This window comes from Pristis pectinata, chromosome 5, assembly GCF_009764475.1.
Source record: "Pristis pectinata isolate sPriPec2 chromosome 5, sPriPec2.1.pri, whole genome shotgun sequence".
Lineage (NCBI taxonomy): Eukaryota > Metazoa > Chordata > Chondrichthyes > Rhinopristiformes > Pristidae > Pristis > Pristis pectinata.
Genome location: NC_067409.1, coordinates 111,623,964 through 111,640,089, shown reverse-complemented (window position 1 = coordinate 111,640,089; position 16,126 = coordinate 111,623,964). Strand labels below are relative to the sequence as shown.

The 16,126-nt window shown below is 45.3% G+C and overlaps 1 protein-coding gene across 1 annotated transcript in view; it reads right to left on the bottom strand.

The window, feature by feature from the left end:
- nek10 (NIMA-related kinase 10) overlaps positions 1-11,138 on the bottom strand; it is a 105,716-nt gene extending 94,578 nt beyond the window's left edge. The window contains exons 1-2 of the mRNA XM_052016978.1: positions 11,089-11,138; positions 431-542 (exon numbers count right to left, since the gene is read on the bottom strand). Coding sequence (XP_051872938.1) covers positions 431-504 — 74 coding nt within the window. The 5' untranslated portion in view covers positions 505-542; positions 11,089-11,138. The remainder of the gene's footprint in view (positions 1-430; positions 543-11,088) is intronic.
- Positions 11,139-16,126: the final 4,988 nt, after the last annotated feature.

Here is a 16,126-nt window from a genome sequence, read left to right as displayed (position 1 = left end):
AGGCCATTGATGTGAAATATTAAGCCTGATAGCAAATGTCCCTTGACTTGCTTAGTACTACCCGAATTTTCTGTTTCCAGAACATAGGTAGGCTACCTCACCAGCCAGTTGTGTAGACTGGGCATTCCAACATTTGCCGTTGACTCACTTTTTTACATTTGCTGCTGATGAACGAGTTTCCAGTGCACAAATTTAAATAAAAATCTTCTAGATGTAATGCTGCATTAAAAGTATGGCTTCACTAAGTGCTCTAAACTGTGCATTGCTTAATTAATGTAAAATTAGTAGCAGCAACCAGACATTCGAAAAAGTACTACTACATGGTTTCATCCGCTGTGAATAGGTTAAATTATATACGTTATAATTAACTGTCCTAAATTCTGAAATGTCATGAAAAGCTATCAGTGATGTCAGTAACAAAATAACATACTTGTCTGCAGTTCTTTGGAGCTTGGTGTCTGATGTTTTTACTGCAACTTTAATCTTTTTGTCTTGCTCAAGCATTGTAACACTTCACTTAGTCAGTGTTAAAAACACCATTCCTGTAGAAACAAAAACAGATTAAAGTCTTAAAATTTAAAAACATTTTTTAAAAACATTCTGGTTTCAATTTTCAGAAGCCTGAGTTCCAGAAACATAAACATGATGTTGCAATTTTAAAGGAACAGAGAAACGGGGAGGTGGGGTGGAGATCAGGGGTTGGCAAAGGTAACTGCATAATTCTTTGAAGACATAGACCATGTTTGGAAGGATGTTTAAGGTACAGCAATCCTTGGCTCTATTATTAGAGGAATGGAATACCAAAGCAAGAAGTTACTAAACCTTTTGTATTAAAAAAAAGTACTGGATTATTGCCTTAGCTGCATTATTGTGTGCAAGTCTGCGCACCACTCTAGAAAAAATGCAAAAGTTAATTACTACAATCGTATCCAGGGTGAGGGCCTTCAGGGTAAGAGAAGCTGTAGTGATTCATCTTGGAACACAGGAAGTTCAGTCCTAGCAACAGAAATGTGCAAAACCATAAGTAGTAACCAATGAGGTTTGAGGTGATTATCAAAAAAGGTATTTTTTTTAAAAAGTGAGACAAGTTATGACCTGGAATGCACCACCAATATGGTGGTGGAAACAGATTCAATGGCAGCATCAAAAAATAAATAAATAAAAATTCAGAGGGGAAAAAACAGAATGGGAAAAAATGCATGGGTATAAAATGAATAACTCCATTAAAAAAAGGGCCAGCACAAGCATTATGGACCTTATTCTGTGTTATTGTTCAATGTTTCCATGATCAGGTCATAAGAAAGAATTTCCTTTACCTCAATATCAGAAAAAAATCAAAGCCAATCCTTTGGTTTTTGCTAATGACATTGTTTTGGGGCTGCACATTTAAGAAATGTTTAACAAATTGCTTGGCAATAACTCAGCAACAGCCAGCTTCTACAATCTCAGTATACACTGGGCAAAACTGTCTCCTCTGAATGAAATGACATTGAATAGAGTAGGATGTGACGCTTTGATGTCTACTTGTTCATCAACTTCCATCAGATTCATCATTCTACGTTACATTCTTGTTCCTAACATCTGTTTGGTAACTCCAGTTTACTGCACGTCTTCCACCCCACCACTGCTTCCAAATTGCCGCAAATCACTTCCTTGTTTTATCCTTTTCCTTCCCTTCTAATTGATAAGTTTCAGTTTACTCTCTGATTTAATCCCCATCCTGTTTGATGCCTCACTTTCCCTTCACTTTATAACATACTCAGAAGCACATACTCTAACGTAACTATTTACAATAGTTCAAAACTTAATTGACAATTTATTTGAAACCCATTCCTTCCCAACCCCCACCCCTCCTCAATCCATACTCTGCCGCCTTAAATTTTTGCTGCATCTCCGTGTTTGCTTTCAATGCTGCAGTACAAGGACATCCACGTTTTTTTACATCAAAAATTTCCCTATTACTGTCTTTCTGCTCCTCCTACGACATGGATGACTTCACATTTATCCACTATATAAAATTACCTTAAAGCCTCTTTGTGTCATCCTTGCAATCCCTTGCAGATCATTGGAAATATTCTGTTTGGTTCCCTTATCCAAATCACTGAGTACAATTTGAACAGATGGAGCCCCGAGCAGTGATCCCCACTAGTCAGCACCTACCCCCCAAGAAAATACTATTAATTCCCACTCTCTGTTTCCTTTCTGTCAACCAATTTTCAACCCATGCAAGCACATTATCCCTTAACTTTGCATACTAATCTCTTATGTGCGAATTCATCACAGACCTCCTGAAAATCCAAATTTCCCACATCCACTGCTTCTTTCTTATCCATTCTGCCAGTTACATCCTCAAAAGGTACGTTTGTAAAACACTATTTTCATATTGATTTTATCTAATCCCACTGGTATTTTCTAAGTGTCCTCTTATCATATCCTATAGGCTCCAGTATTTCTCTACGATTGATGCTCAGCCAACTAACCAGTAGTTCCCTGCTTTTACTCTCCCTCCTTTATTAAATCATGAGGTTGTATTTGCTGCCTTCTGATCTGTAGGCTCCATTCTGTAACCTATAAAATTTGGGAAGATCACAAACCAATGCATTCATTATATCCATGGTTACCTCTTCATGTACTCTGCAATCCAGATTATCAGGACCTGGGAATTTATCAGTTTTCAGTGCTATTAGTTTCTCCAGCACTATTTTTTCACTAATATTAATTCCCTTTAATTCCTCCTTACCATGAGACTCTTGTTTCCCTGGTTTACCTGGTAATTTATTTGTGTCTACTTCCATTAAGATAGAACCGAAGTATTGTTCAGTTGCTCTGCCAGTTCTTTGTTCCTACTTTTACATTCCTTGCAAGTTTGCTCACATACTACGCCTTCCCCCGCTTTAATCAATCTTTTGCACATTTTCTTGCTAAACTCTAAACTGCTTTCAACCCATAGATCTGCTATTTTTTCCGGCAACCATATATGTTTCCCCTTTGGATCCATGACTACCTTTAACTTCTTTTGCAAGCCATGGTTAGATTGATTTCCCTTTTGTGCTTTTGCTCCATATAGGAATGCATAATTATCGCAGTGAAATGAAACACACGTTGCCTGAAAGCCTTCAGGGCAATCCATGACAACAGCCATACTTTCCACAGCCTGTGGCCTAGTCCTAGTTATCATTCCTAGACCACTCCACCTTGCAGAACAACCAAGGCATAAACAGCAGCAGGATCTTTGAACCTTTGGAGCCACAAAGCCTCAAAAGGTTACTCTACCTGTAGGGTGAGCATGAGGATGGTGACTACAATCCAGCCCAATATCTTCAGATTCCATGCTTACTTTTGTTCTTAGCACGTATCTCTCCAGCCCTCCTTTAAATCCTCCAGTTCCTTATCATCCCCCCCATTAGAACTTTCCTTTCAACCCACCGTTTGACAAAGGTTCTTGTCATCCCTAACATCTTCTTTAGTCAATAACCATCTTTGTTTCAATACTCTGTCAAGCACTTTGCAACAACATTCTACACAAGAGACACAAAATCTTATAAAGTAGCAAGCCATTTGGTTCAACCTCTGTACTTTGAAAGAATAGTCTAATTCAGTCCAATATCCCAAATTTTCCTCCATAACCTATCTTACATTCCTTATTGCCTTCTTAATGTTATAATGCAATCTGATTGTACCATATTTCTGAAAAGCTCCTTTCCAGGGCTGGTGTCATTCCCAAACTGTTGGCCCCAGAGCTGGACACAATTGGGTTGGATGAATCCAGCCCACCAGCAGAATGTACCGTACAGAGACCCAAAAAAGTTGACGTTCCATATCTGAGCATCCTCCCATGAACCAGAGCAGGCCATGAGCAGCAACTAGGGCTCGTCCTGTCCCTCAAATGCCAGGATGGCTTTTTGACAGTTTGCTGCTGTCAAAGATCTGAAGTAGACAATCAAAGACACTTAAAAACAAACCAAACAGTCTTGTACATTCCTCATTATCTGCGAGGAACAGGAACATGGGCTACCTAGGGATAGCAAAACAATACAACTAAGGCCATCTCCTTTGTACCTAATACACGCCCCAATGAACATAAATATGCCTATGATATAGCATCGTAAAAGTATTAGCACCTGAAGTTTAAACTCCTAAAAGGAAACGAAACTAGCTAACAAACCAAATGTATTAAAACTTACAAGCAATGATCAGATTTGAAATCACCAGGTGCAGCTGTGTAATAAAAACTATGCTCTATCGAACAACACATAGCAAGTGGCCACTTGACACAAGTGGTCTGGAAACTGATGACTGTATTAACAGAGACAACAATTGATTCCTCAATGTGTACATGCACATAAATTTATTCAAGGGGCTGGGTTTGATCTATACATGGCAAATCAGCGTATACCAAAGTGTTTATTAAAAAGAAAAAAACATTAAAGTCCTAGAAATTAAGTCAAAACATTAAAATAATATAAAGAAAATTAACAAGCCACCCATCTGCACTAGCCTTTTTAAGGTCAACAACTCTATTCAGTTAGCCATTTATGCACCTAGTTACCACTAACCCTTTAATACTACATGTTTCTGTTTCTCAACTCGGTCTATTATGCAGTACTTCATCAAATGCTTTCTCAAAATCCATATTTACAACATCTACAGCACTACTTTCATTAACCATTCCTGTTTCATCATCAATAATACTAAATGAGGTTGGTAAGACATGATTTATCTTTAACAAATCCATTCTGTTTTTGTTTTGGAATTGGATTATTATTGTCACTTGTACCGAGGTACAGTGAAAAACTTGTCTTGCGTACTGTTCATACAAATCAATTCATTACACAGTGCATTGAGATAGTACAAGGTAAAACAGTGCAGAATAAAGTATAACAGCTACAGAGAAAGTGCAGTGCAAGTAGATAAGGTGCAAATCATTACGACGTAGATTGTGAGGTCAAGAGTCCATCTTATCATACTAGGGAACCGTTCAATAGCCTTATAACAGTGGGATAGAAGCTGTCCTTGAGCCTGGTCGTACATACTTTCAGGCTTTTGTATCTTCTGCCTGATGGGAGGGGGGAGAAGAGAGAATATCTGGGGTGGGCAAGGTCTTTGATTATGCTGGCTGCTTTACCAAAGCAGCAAGAAGTGTAAACAGAGTCTATGGAGGGGAGGCTGGTTTCCATGATGTGCTGGGCTGTGTCCACAACTCTTTGCAGTTTCTTGTGGTCATGGGCAGAACAGTTGCCATACCAAGCTGTGATGCATCTGGATCGGATGCTTTCTATAGTGCATTGATAAAAATTGATGAGGGTCAAAGGGGACATGCCGAATTTCTTTAGCCTCCGGAGGAAGACTGTTAACTCATGTTTGTCCAAGTGAGAATTAGTTTCATTCTTGTAAACAGTCTCTAGCATTTTTCTCACTGCTGATTAGTTATGTTGCATTTTCTAATTCTTTTTTTTAAATAGCTGCAACATTTGCAGCCTTCCAGTCCTCCACCACCACTCCTTTTTTTAATCAAAGGAAAAATTAAGCATTATTAACAGAGCTTATTCTATTTCTTCCCTAGCTAAGTAACATTGGGCCTGTCCTATCCAGACTGGGCAATGTTAAACTTGCATAATGCAACCTACTTAGAATTTCCTTTCCAATTATTTTTCATCCTATCCAACATCTCTATTCTGTCCCCCTCTACTGCAATATTAATTTCTGTGTCTTTTGTGGTGACAGTTACAAAGAACTAATTCAGTATCTCCATCGAGAGGGATGTAGGACTACACATAAGAGGGAAAGCAGGAGGGCAAAAAGGGGACATGAGATATCCTTGGCAGATAAGGTAAAGAAGGATCCTAAAAGATTCCTTTATTAAGACCAAGAGGGAAACTAGGGAGGGAATAGGTCCACTTAGCAATCAGTGTGGTCATCTGTGTGTGGAGCCACATAAGGAAGAGAACAGTGACGTCCTGAAACATGTCCACGCAATGAAAGAGGAGCTCTTGAGGCACATAAAGGTGGATAAATCACTGGGGCCCTATCAAGTGTATCCTAGGACATTGTGGGAAGCAAAGGAAGAAATTGCTGCGACCTTAGCAGAGATTTTTGTACCTTCATTCGCCACAGGTGAGGTACTGGAATTCTGGAGGATGGCTAATGTTCTGTCTTTATTTAAGGAATGCAAGACAAGACAGACAACTACAAGCTGGTGAGCCTAACATCAGTGGTGGGAAAGTTAGTAGAGGAGATTCTAAGACACAGGATCAATTTGCATTTGGAAAGGCAAGGACTGATTAGGGATAACTGAATAGTAGGTCGAAGGGCCTGTACCTGTGCTGTACTGTTCTATAATCAGCGTGGCTTCATGCGTGGGAAATCGTGTCTCACGAATTTAATCAAGTTTTTTTTTGAAGAGGTGACCAAGAGGATTAAAATTTTCTCATGGACTTTAGCAAGGTAGGCTGGTCTGGAAGGTTAGACTGGATACAAAATTGGCTTGGTGGAAGGAGTCAGAGGGTAGTAGTGAGGTTTGGTATTCAGATTAGAGGCTGCTAACCTGTGGTGTGCCACAGGGATCAATGTTAGGTTCCCTACTGTATAAATGATTTGGATGAGAATGTATTAGTAAGTTTGCAGATGACACCAAAATTGGTGAAGTGTGGTGGACACTGAAGATAGACAATCAAATGGCAAAGGAAATGAACTCAAACAACTGCAAAATGATGCATTTTGGGAAGCTAAACCAGGGTAGCCCATACACAGCGAATGACAGGGTCCTGGCGAGCGTTGTAGAACAGAGAACACTGGAAGACAAGGTGGTGAAGGTGGCATATGGCACACTTTCCTTCATTGGATGGGCATTTAGAACCAGGGTTGGAACGTCATATTACAGCTGTATAAAATACTGGTAAGACTGCACCGGGAACACTGTGTGCAGTTCTCGTCACCATACTATAGGAAGGATGTGATTAAGCTCGAGAGGGTGCAGGAAAGATTAACAGTGACGTTGCCAGGACTGGAGGGCTTGAGTTATAAGGGGAGATTGGATAAACTGGAATGAAGGAGACTGAAGAGCTGACCTTATAGAGGTTTGTAAAATCATGAGGAGCATAGATAAGGTGAATGGTCACAGTCTTTTCCCCAGGGTAGGGGAGTCTAGAACTAGAGGGCATAGGATTAAGGTGAGAGGGAATAGATTTAAAGGGGACATGAGGGGCAGGTTTTTCCACGCAGAGGGTGGTGGGTATATTGAACAAGCTGCCAGAGGAAGTGGTAGAGGCAGGTACAATTACAATGTTTAAGAGATATTTGGACAGTTTCATGGATAGGAAGGTTTTAGAGGGATACGAGTCAAATGCAGGTAAATGGGACCAGCTCAGGAAGGCACCTTGGTCAGCATGGACAAGTTGGGCCAAAGGGCCTGTATCCATGGGGGGGGGCCAGGGAATTAGAAGTTGTCATTGACGTTTCAGGCCAATGACAGAACTTCATAAATGACCACAAGAAAGATTACAGATGCTGGAAATCTGGAGCAACACTTATTATGACCAGTTTGATTTTAAACTGGTAAATTTAAATTGGTTTATTATTGTCACATGTACAGTGAAAATCTTGTCTTGCATACCATCCATACAGATCAGGAGAGGGAAAGGGGACAGGCAGTCAGTGCAGGGTACCTCTGTGGCCATTCCCCTCAATAACAAGTATACTACTTTGGATACTGTTGGGGGGGTGGGGGGTGGTGGGGGTGCCATAATCTACCAGAGGAAAGCCACAGTGGCCAGGTCTATGGCACTGAGTCTGGCCCTGTGGCAGACAAGAGGGGAGCAATAATGATAGGGGATTCATTGGTTAGGGGAACAGACAGAAGATTTGTGGACGAGAACTAGACTCCAAGATGGGAAGTTGCCTCCCAAGTGCCAGGGTCAGAGTCGTCTCAGATCAAGTCCACAGCATTAAGGGGCAGGGTGAGCAGCCAGAAGTTGCGGTACACATTGGTACTAACAACATAGATAGGATAAGGGATGAGATCCAGAAGACGGAATACAGGGAGTTAGGAAGGAAGCTAAGAAGCAAGACCTCAAGTGTGGTAATCCCTGGATTGCTCCTGTGCCACGTGCCAGTGAGGGTAAGAATAGGAAGATATGGCAGACGAATGCAATGGCTGAAGAGTTGGTACAGGAGGCAGGGTTTCAGATTTGTGGATCACTGGGATCTCTTCTGGGGAAGGTATGACCTGTACAAAAGGGACAGGTTGCACCTGAACTCAAGAGGGACCAATGTCCTTGTGGGCAGGTTTGCTTGAGCTGTTGGGGAGGGTTTAAACTAGGTTGGCAGGGGGATGGGAACCAGAGTGTTAAGTCAGATAATGGAGAGGTTGGTGTAAAGGTAGATGCATTGTGCAGAGATCTGTTCTGGGAACCCTGCTCTTTGTGATTTTTGTAAATGACTTGGATGAGGAAGTGGAGGGGTGGGTCAGGAAGTTTGCAGATGACACAAAGGTTGGAGGTGTTGTGGATAGTGCAGAAGGTTGTCGTAGGTTACAACGGGATATAGACAAGATGCAGGGTTAGGCGGCAAACCCCCTCATCTCTGGAATCAACCTGGTAAACCTCCTCTGCACCACCTCCAAAGCCAGTATATCTTTCCTCAAGTAAGGAGACCAGAACTGCACGCAGTACTCCAGGTGCGGCCTCACCAGTACCCTGTACAGTTGCAACATAACTTCCCTGATCTCAGATCCAATCCCTCTAGCAATGAAGGCCAGCATTCCATTTGCCTTCTTGATAACCTGTTGCACCTGCAAACCAATCATTAGTGATTCATGCACAAGCACTCCCAAGTCCCTCTGCACAACAGCATGCTGCAATCTTTCATCATTTAAATAACCTGCTCTTCTATTTCTCCTTCCAAAGTGGATGACCTCGCATTTACCAAAGTTGTACTCCATCTGTCAGACCCCTGCCCACTCACTTAACCTATCTACATCTCTCTGCAGACTCTCCACATCCTCTGCACAATTTACTCCTTTTCACTCAATTTAGTGTCATCGGCAAACTTAGATACGTGGCACTCAGTGCCCTCTTCCAAATCGTTAATGTGTATCATGAACAGTTGTGGGCCCAGCACCGACCCCTGCAGCACCCTGCTCACCACTGATTGCCAACCAGAGAAACACACATTTATCCCAACTCTCTGCCTTCTGTTGGTTAACCAATCCTCTATTCATGCTAATACATTACCCCCAACCCCTGCATCCTTATCTTATAGATAAGTCTTTTATGCGACACCTTATCGAACACGTTCTGGAAATCCAAGTGTACAACATCCATCTGTTCCCCTCTATTCATTGCGCTCATTATATCTTCAAAGAACTCCAGTAAGTTTGTCAAACAGGACCTGCCCTTCCTGAATCCATGCTGTGTCTGCCTGATGGAACCACTTCTATCCAGATGTCTCGCTATTTCTTCCTTAATCATAGCTTCAAGCATTTTCCCGACGACAGATGTTAAGCTAATTGGCTTATAGTTACCTGCCTTTTGCCTACATTCTTTTTTAAACAATGGCGTGACATTCGCTGTCTTCCAACCTGCTGGAAGACAGCGAATGTCACGCCATTGCAATTTCTTACAGTACCCTAGGATGCATCCCATCAGGACCAGGGGACTTATCTACCTTTAGGCCCACTAGTTTGCTCATCACTACCTCTTTAGTGACAGCAATTGTATCGAGGTCCTCACCTCCTATCGTACCCATAACATCTTTCTTTGACATGTTAGACGTGTCCTCCACCGTGAAGACCAACACAAAATAGTCATTCAAGGCCTCGGCAATTTCCACATTACCCAATATTAATTCCACTTTCTCATCTTCCAAGTTCACTTTAGCCACCCTTTCCCTCGTTATAGAATTATGAAAACTTTTACTATCTGTCTTTATATTTTGTGCTAGTTTCCTTTCATAATCTATCTTCCCTTTCCTTATTGCTTGCTTAGTGGTTCTTTGTTGCTTTTTAAAGATTTCCCAATCTTCCAGTCTCTCACTGCTGTTAGCGACTTTGTACGCATGAGCTTTTAGCTTGATGCCTTCTTTTATTTCCTTTGTTATCCAAGGCTGGCTCTCCCCACCCTTACTGTGGGTGTCCTTGAGCCTGGTGGTACATGCTTCCGGGCTTTTGTATCTTCTGCCCGATGAAGAGGGGAGAAGAGAGAATGTCCAGGTTGGGTGGGGTCTTTGAATATGTTGGCAGCGAGAATTGGTACTGTTGATGGAAAGATTATATTTGTTTCACCCCTTGCTCATCTTCAAAACAGTGCCAAAAATATTTTACGTGGGTGGTGCTGGTGCTGGGAAGGCCCCACCTTGTGCACTTCTTTCCCCATGGTTGTCACGATCAAGTGGAGAGCAGCCACTTCCTCCCTCCCCCCCGATCCCCTCCTTTCTTTCCTCCCTCCCCCCTCCCTCTCCCTTTCCTCCCTCCCCCCTCCACCCCACCCTCTCCCTCCTCCCCCCTCCACCCCCACCCTCTCCCTCCTCCCCCCTCCACCCCCACCCTCTCCCCCCTCCCCCCCCACCCTCTCCCCCTCCCCCATCCTCTCCCCCCTCCCCCATCCACCCCCACCCTCTCCCCCTCCTACCCCCACTCTCTCCCCCTCCTCTCTCCCCCACTCACACCACCCCCTCTCCCCTCCCCCTCCTACCCCCACCCTCTCCCCCTCCTCTCTCCCCCACTCACACCACCCCCTCTCCCCTCCCTCCCACCCACCCTCTCCCCTCCCTCCCACCCACCCTCTCCCCTCCTCACTCCCCCCACCCACTCTCTCTCCTCCCTCCCCCACCCTCACCTACCCCCACCTCCCTCCCTCCCCCCTCCCCTCCCCTCCCTCCCTCCCCTCCCCTCCCTCCCCTCCCCCCCCCTCCCCTCCCCCCCCCCTCCCCTCCCCTCCCTCCCCCCCCCTCCCCTCCCCTCCCCTCCCCTCCCCTCCCTCCCCTCCCCTCCCCTCACCCACCGGCTCCTCAGGCTCTCCCCTCCCCTCCCCTCCCCTCACCCCACCCACCGGCTCCTCAGGCTCTCCCCTCCCCTCACCTCCCCTCACCCACCGGCTCCTCAGCCTCTCCCGGCCTCCGCTTCCCCTCCGCAGCTCCCGTTTATTTTGCGCCGGTCCTTGGACACCAGGAGCGGCGCCTCATCCGCCAATCACCGCGTCCGATACTGCGGCGGGGAGCTGCCTGCCGCAATCAGCGTCGAGGACACTGCGACTTGGCCAGCGCCGACGCTGCGTTGGTTGCCATGGGAGCGGCCGAGGGGGCCGGGGTGGGAGGGGGGAGTACGAAGTGGGGGTGAGGGTGTACGAGGGGGAGGGGAGTGGGGGTGGGGGGAGTACAAGGGGGTGGGGGTGGGGGAGTACGAGGGGGGGTGGGGGTGGGGGAGTACGAGGGGGGGTGGGGGAGTACGAGGGGGGGTGGGGGAGTACGAGGGGGGGTGGGGTGGGAGTACGAGGGGGGTGGGGGTGGGAGGGGGAGTACGGGGTGGGAGGGGGAGTACGGGGTGGGAGGGGGAGTACGAGGTGGGGGTGAGGGTGTACGAAGGGGAGGGGAGTGGGGGTGGGGGGAGTAGGAGGGGGGGTGGGTGGGAGTAGGAGGGGGGGTGGGTGGGAGTACGAGGGGGGTGGGGGTGGGAGGGGGGAGTACGAGGTGGGGGTGGGGGGAGTACGAGGGTGGGTGGGGGGAGTACGGGGGGGGGGGGAATACGAGGTGGAGGTGTACGAGGGGGAGGGGGGTGGGGGGAGTACGAGATGGGGGTGGGAGGGGGAGTATGTGGGTGTGGGGGGACTACGAGGTGGGGGACGTGTGGGGTAGAGGGTATTTGGTGGGTAGGAGGTGGGGGAGGTCAGGTAGTTGGTGGGGGGGGTGTGGAGGAGGAGGAGGAGGAGAAGGGGATGGTCCAGGCGGGCAGCCAAGGCAGCACTAGGGGTGCCGGAGCCGAGCATAATGGAGAGCAGTGAGGCACATGGCTTCCCCCTCTCCCCGGTCCCCACCGCCCTTCACGGACCCCGGCACCGGGCACCGACTGCCAGGCCACCGGTCTATGGGGCAGGTTGACCCGGCGCCACCGACGAGAGGAAGGGAGTTAATCCGAGTCAGCGCCTTTCTTCGACAACTGAGAAAACCCATTTGATTTCTAACTTTTGTCAGAGTCAGAGAGCAATACAGCACGGATACAGGCCCTTCGGCCCAACCAGTCTATGCCCACCTAGCTTGTCCCAATTTCCTGCATTTGTCCACTCCCCTCCATGTACCTATCCAACTGCTTCTTAAATGATACTGTTGTACCTGCCTCACCCACTTACTCTGGCAGCTCGTTCCATATACTCACCACCCTCTGCGTGAAAAAGTTGCCCCTCAGGTCCTTTTTAAATCTTTCCCCTCTCACCCCAAACCTATGCCCCTAGTTTTGAACTCCCCTACCCTGGGGTAAAGATTGTTACCGTCCACCGTATCTTTGTCTCTCATAATTGTAAACACTTCCTCTAAGTTTGCCCCTCATTCTCCTACGCTCTAAGGAATAAAGACCTCGCCTGGCCAACCTCTCCCTTTCACTGAGGCAAAGAGGATAAAGGGAACGTCTGGGATAGGGTGGAGATCAGTGACAGTGGGAGTAACAGCATGGGTGATTAAAGATCCACAGTGGCAACTGATCTGCGCAGAGAAGATGTTAATAAGAGATAAATGAAAGTAAAGCCGGAAAAAGACATAATGCTGGAAACCTATAAAACAGAATGCTGGATATACACAACAGGTCAGGCAGCATCTATTGAGAGAAGAAAATGAGTTAACAATACAGGTTGATGATGCTTCATCAAAATTGGCCAGTTCCAATAAAATCTGGAAAGGCTGGTTATATAGAATTGTTGAATTCACTGAAATTCTGAGGCCAGTAATGTACTGGCTCAGAAGATGAGATACTTTTTAAAATTTAGTTTTTGGCTTTGTGTAAGAGGGCAAAGACCAAGATCAGATTCAGAGTGAGATGAAAAATTTAAGTGACACATCCTCTGCTCCACTCCCCATCCCACATCCTCCCCACAATCTCAAACGTCAGCTCCAGACTCAACTCTGAGGTCATAGTTATGGAGGTGTACAGCACAGAAATAGGCCATCCGGCACACCGTATTGACACTGACTAATGGGTACGCAATCACTCTAATCCCATCTCCCAGCACTACGCCGAAGTGATTCAAGTGCTCATCTGGAGACAACTTAAATGCTGTCAGCAACCCTGCTTCCATCTACCCCTTGGGCAGTGTGTTCCAGGTACTCACCGCTCTATGGGTGAAAAAGGTCTCCTGCATATTCCCTCTGAATTTCTTCCCCCTTATCCTTAATCTATCTCCTCTTGTTTTCTCTACCTCTGATCCTACAATACTTCCTATGTAGAACATAGAACAGTACACAGAAGCAGGCCCTTTAGCCCACGATGTCTGTGTTGAACACAATGCCAAATTAAACTAATTCTTTTCTGCCTGCACGATTCATATCTCTTCATTCCATGCATATTCATGTATCTATCTACAAGCCTCTTAAACGCCACCATCATATCTGCTTAAAGCACTACGCCTGGCAGCCTATTCCAGGCACCTACCACTCTGTAAAAATATACCCCTCTATACCTCTCTAAACTTTCTATACATCGATCAAGAGCTGGTCAATGACTTCAGTGCGTATGCTCCTGACTACATCAATGGTCAAGAGAGTTGAGAGCCTCAAGTTCCTAGGAGTGAAAATCACCAATAGCCTCTCCTGGTTCATCCACGTAGATGGCACAACCAAGAAAGTTTACTAGCGCCTCTACTTTCTCAGGAGGCTAAAGAAATTTGGTATGTCCCTTTTGACCCTCAGCAATTTTTAATCAATGCACCATAGAAAGCATCCTATCTGGATGCATCACAGCTTGGTATGGCAACTGCTCTGCCTGTAACAGCAAGAAACTGCAGAGAGTTGTGGACACAGCTAAGCACATCACGGAAACCAGCCTCCCCTCCATGGACTCTGTCTACACTTCTCACATAATCAAAGACCCCACCCACCCTGGACATTCTTTCTTCTCCCATCTCCCATCGGGCAAAAGATACAAAAGCCTGAAAGCACGTACCACCAGGCTCAAGGACAGCTTCTATCCCACTGTTATAAGACTACTAAATGGTTCCCTAGTACGATAAGCTGGACTCTTGACCTCAGAATCTACCTCATTATGACCTTGCACAGTGTCTACCTGCACTGCACTTTCTCTGTAACTGTTACACTTTATTCTGCATTCTGTATTGTTTTACCTTGTACTACCTCAATGCACTGTGTAATGAATTGTTTTGTATGAACAGTATGCAACACAAGTTTTTCCACTGTACCTCGGTACAACTGACAATAATAAACAATTCCAGTTCTTAACCTCCTCCACTCCAGTGGGAACATAGATTATTTCGTCTCTCCTCCTATCTGAAACACTCCATTCCAGGCAACATTCTGGTTAGTCTCCTCTGCACCCTCTCTAGCACTATCACATCCTTTCTATAGTGTGGCACCCAGAACTAGACACAATACTCGAGGCCAAACCAAAGTTTTATAAGGTTGGTGCATAACTTCCCTGTTTCTGTATTCAATGTCCCAACTACTGAAGGCCAGTATCCCATATGCCTTCTTAACCACATTATCTACTTGTGCTGCCACCTTAAAGAATCTCTGCACTTGTAATCCAAGGTCCCTCTGTTCACCAATGCTGTATCTCTATTGGACTCCATCTGCCATTTACCAACCCATTTCACTACTACATTAATATCACTCTGTAGCCTAAGATTACCTCCACATTCTCCATGACTCCCACCAAACTTCTGTTGTCTGTGAACTTATTATGCTTCATACAGCCACAACCAAATCATTCACTTTTTTTATGGACAGAAAAGGTCCCAGCAGTGATCCCCAAGGAACACCGCTTGTAACAGGCATTTAGTCTCTGAAACAGCCCTTTACCATCACCCGTTGCCTTCTATTGCCAAACCAATCTTGGATCCAGTTTGCCAAATTGCCCTGGATCCCATGGGCCCATCTCCGATCCAAGACCTTGTCAAAGGCCTTACTAAAGTATGGTAAGCCACGTCTACTGCTCTGACCTCATCAATACACCTTATTGCCTCTTCAAAACATTCACTCATTGAGATAGGGCCAATAGTAGTTATACCACAGTAGCATTCGGTAGGTTCCAGAATTTTGACACCTTGATGAAGAGGAACAGCGATTCCATTTCCAAGCCAGGCTTTTGTGCAACAGGGACACACCATCTCCTGCAACCCATTTTTCTGGCAGTGAAGTCCATAAATTTAGAAGGTATTATCAAAGAAATCTTGGTATAGTTGTGGGTGCATCTTTTAGATGCATTGGTGGCAGAGGGAGAACGCGCTGAAGGTGGATGGAGCTATGCAGATTTGTTTATGCTGAATGAGCTGAAGTTTGAATATTGTTGGAGCTGCAATCTTCTAGCTAAATGGAGAATATTCCCTCACAATCTTAACTTGTGCCTTGTGCAGGGTGTAAAAGCTTTAGGTGACAAAGAATTTAAGTGAACCACTTGCCACTACCAAGGATCTGACCTGCATGCATAGCCACATTAGTATGAGGCTTGCTCATTTATTTTTTATATGTGTGTGTGTGTGTGTGTATGTATGTATATATATATATATAAATAAAGAAGGCTTGCTCATTTAATTTTAACCAATAGCAGCATCCAACAATGCTGATGGTGAGGAATGATGCAATAATAATCCCACCCAATGTCAAAGGGTGACATGGTTACATTCTTTTTGGAGATACATATTGACTGGCACTTGGATGATGCAAATACTGCTCAACATCAGCACCGTCCAAATGTTATTGCAATGCAGCCGCAACCTGTTTCATTAACTGAATAGGGAAGGGAAGTGAACATCTTACACATCAGGAAATACGATTGTTTCTGATCTCATGATATAAAGGCAGTCATTGTTGAATGGGCTGAAAATGGTTGGATCTGGGAAACTACCCTGAGAAATCCCTGCAGTGAACAACCAAAGACATTACCTTTTATCTAAAGTACAGCTCCAACGAGTGG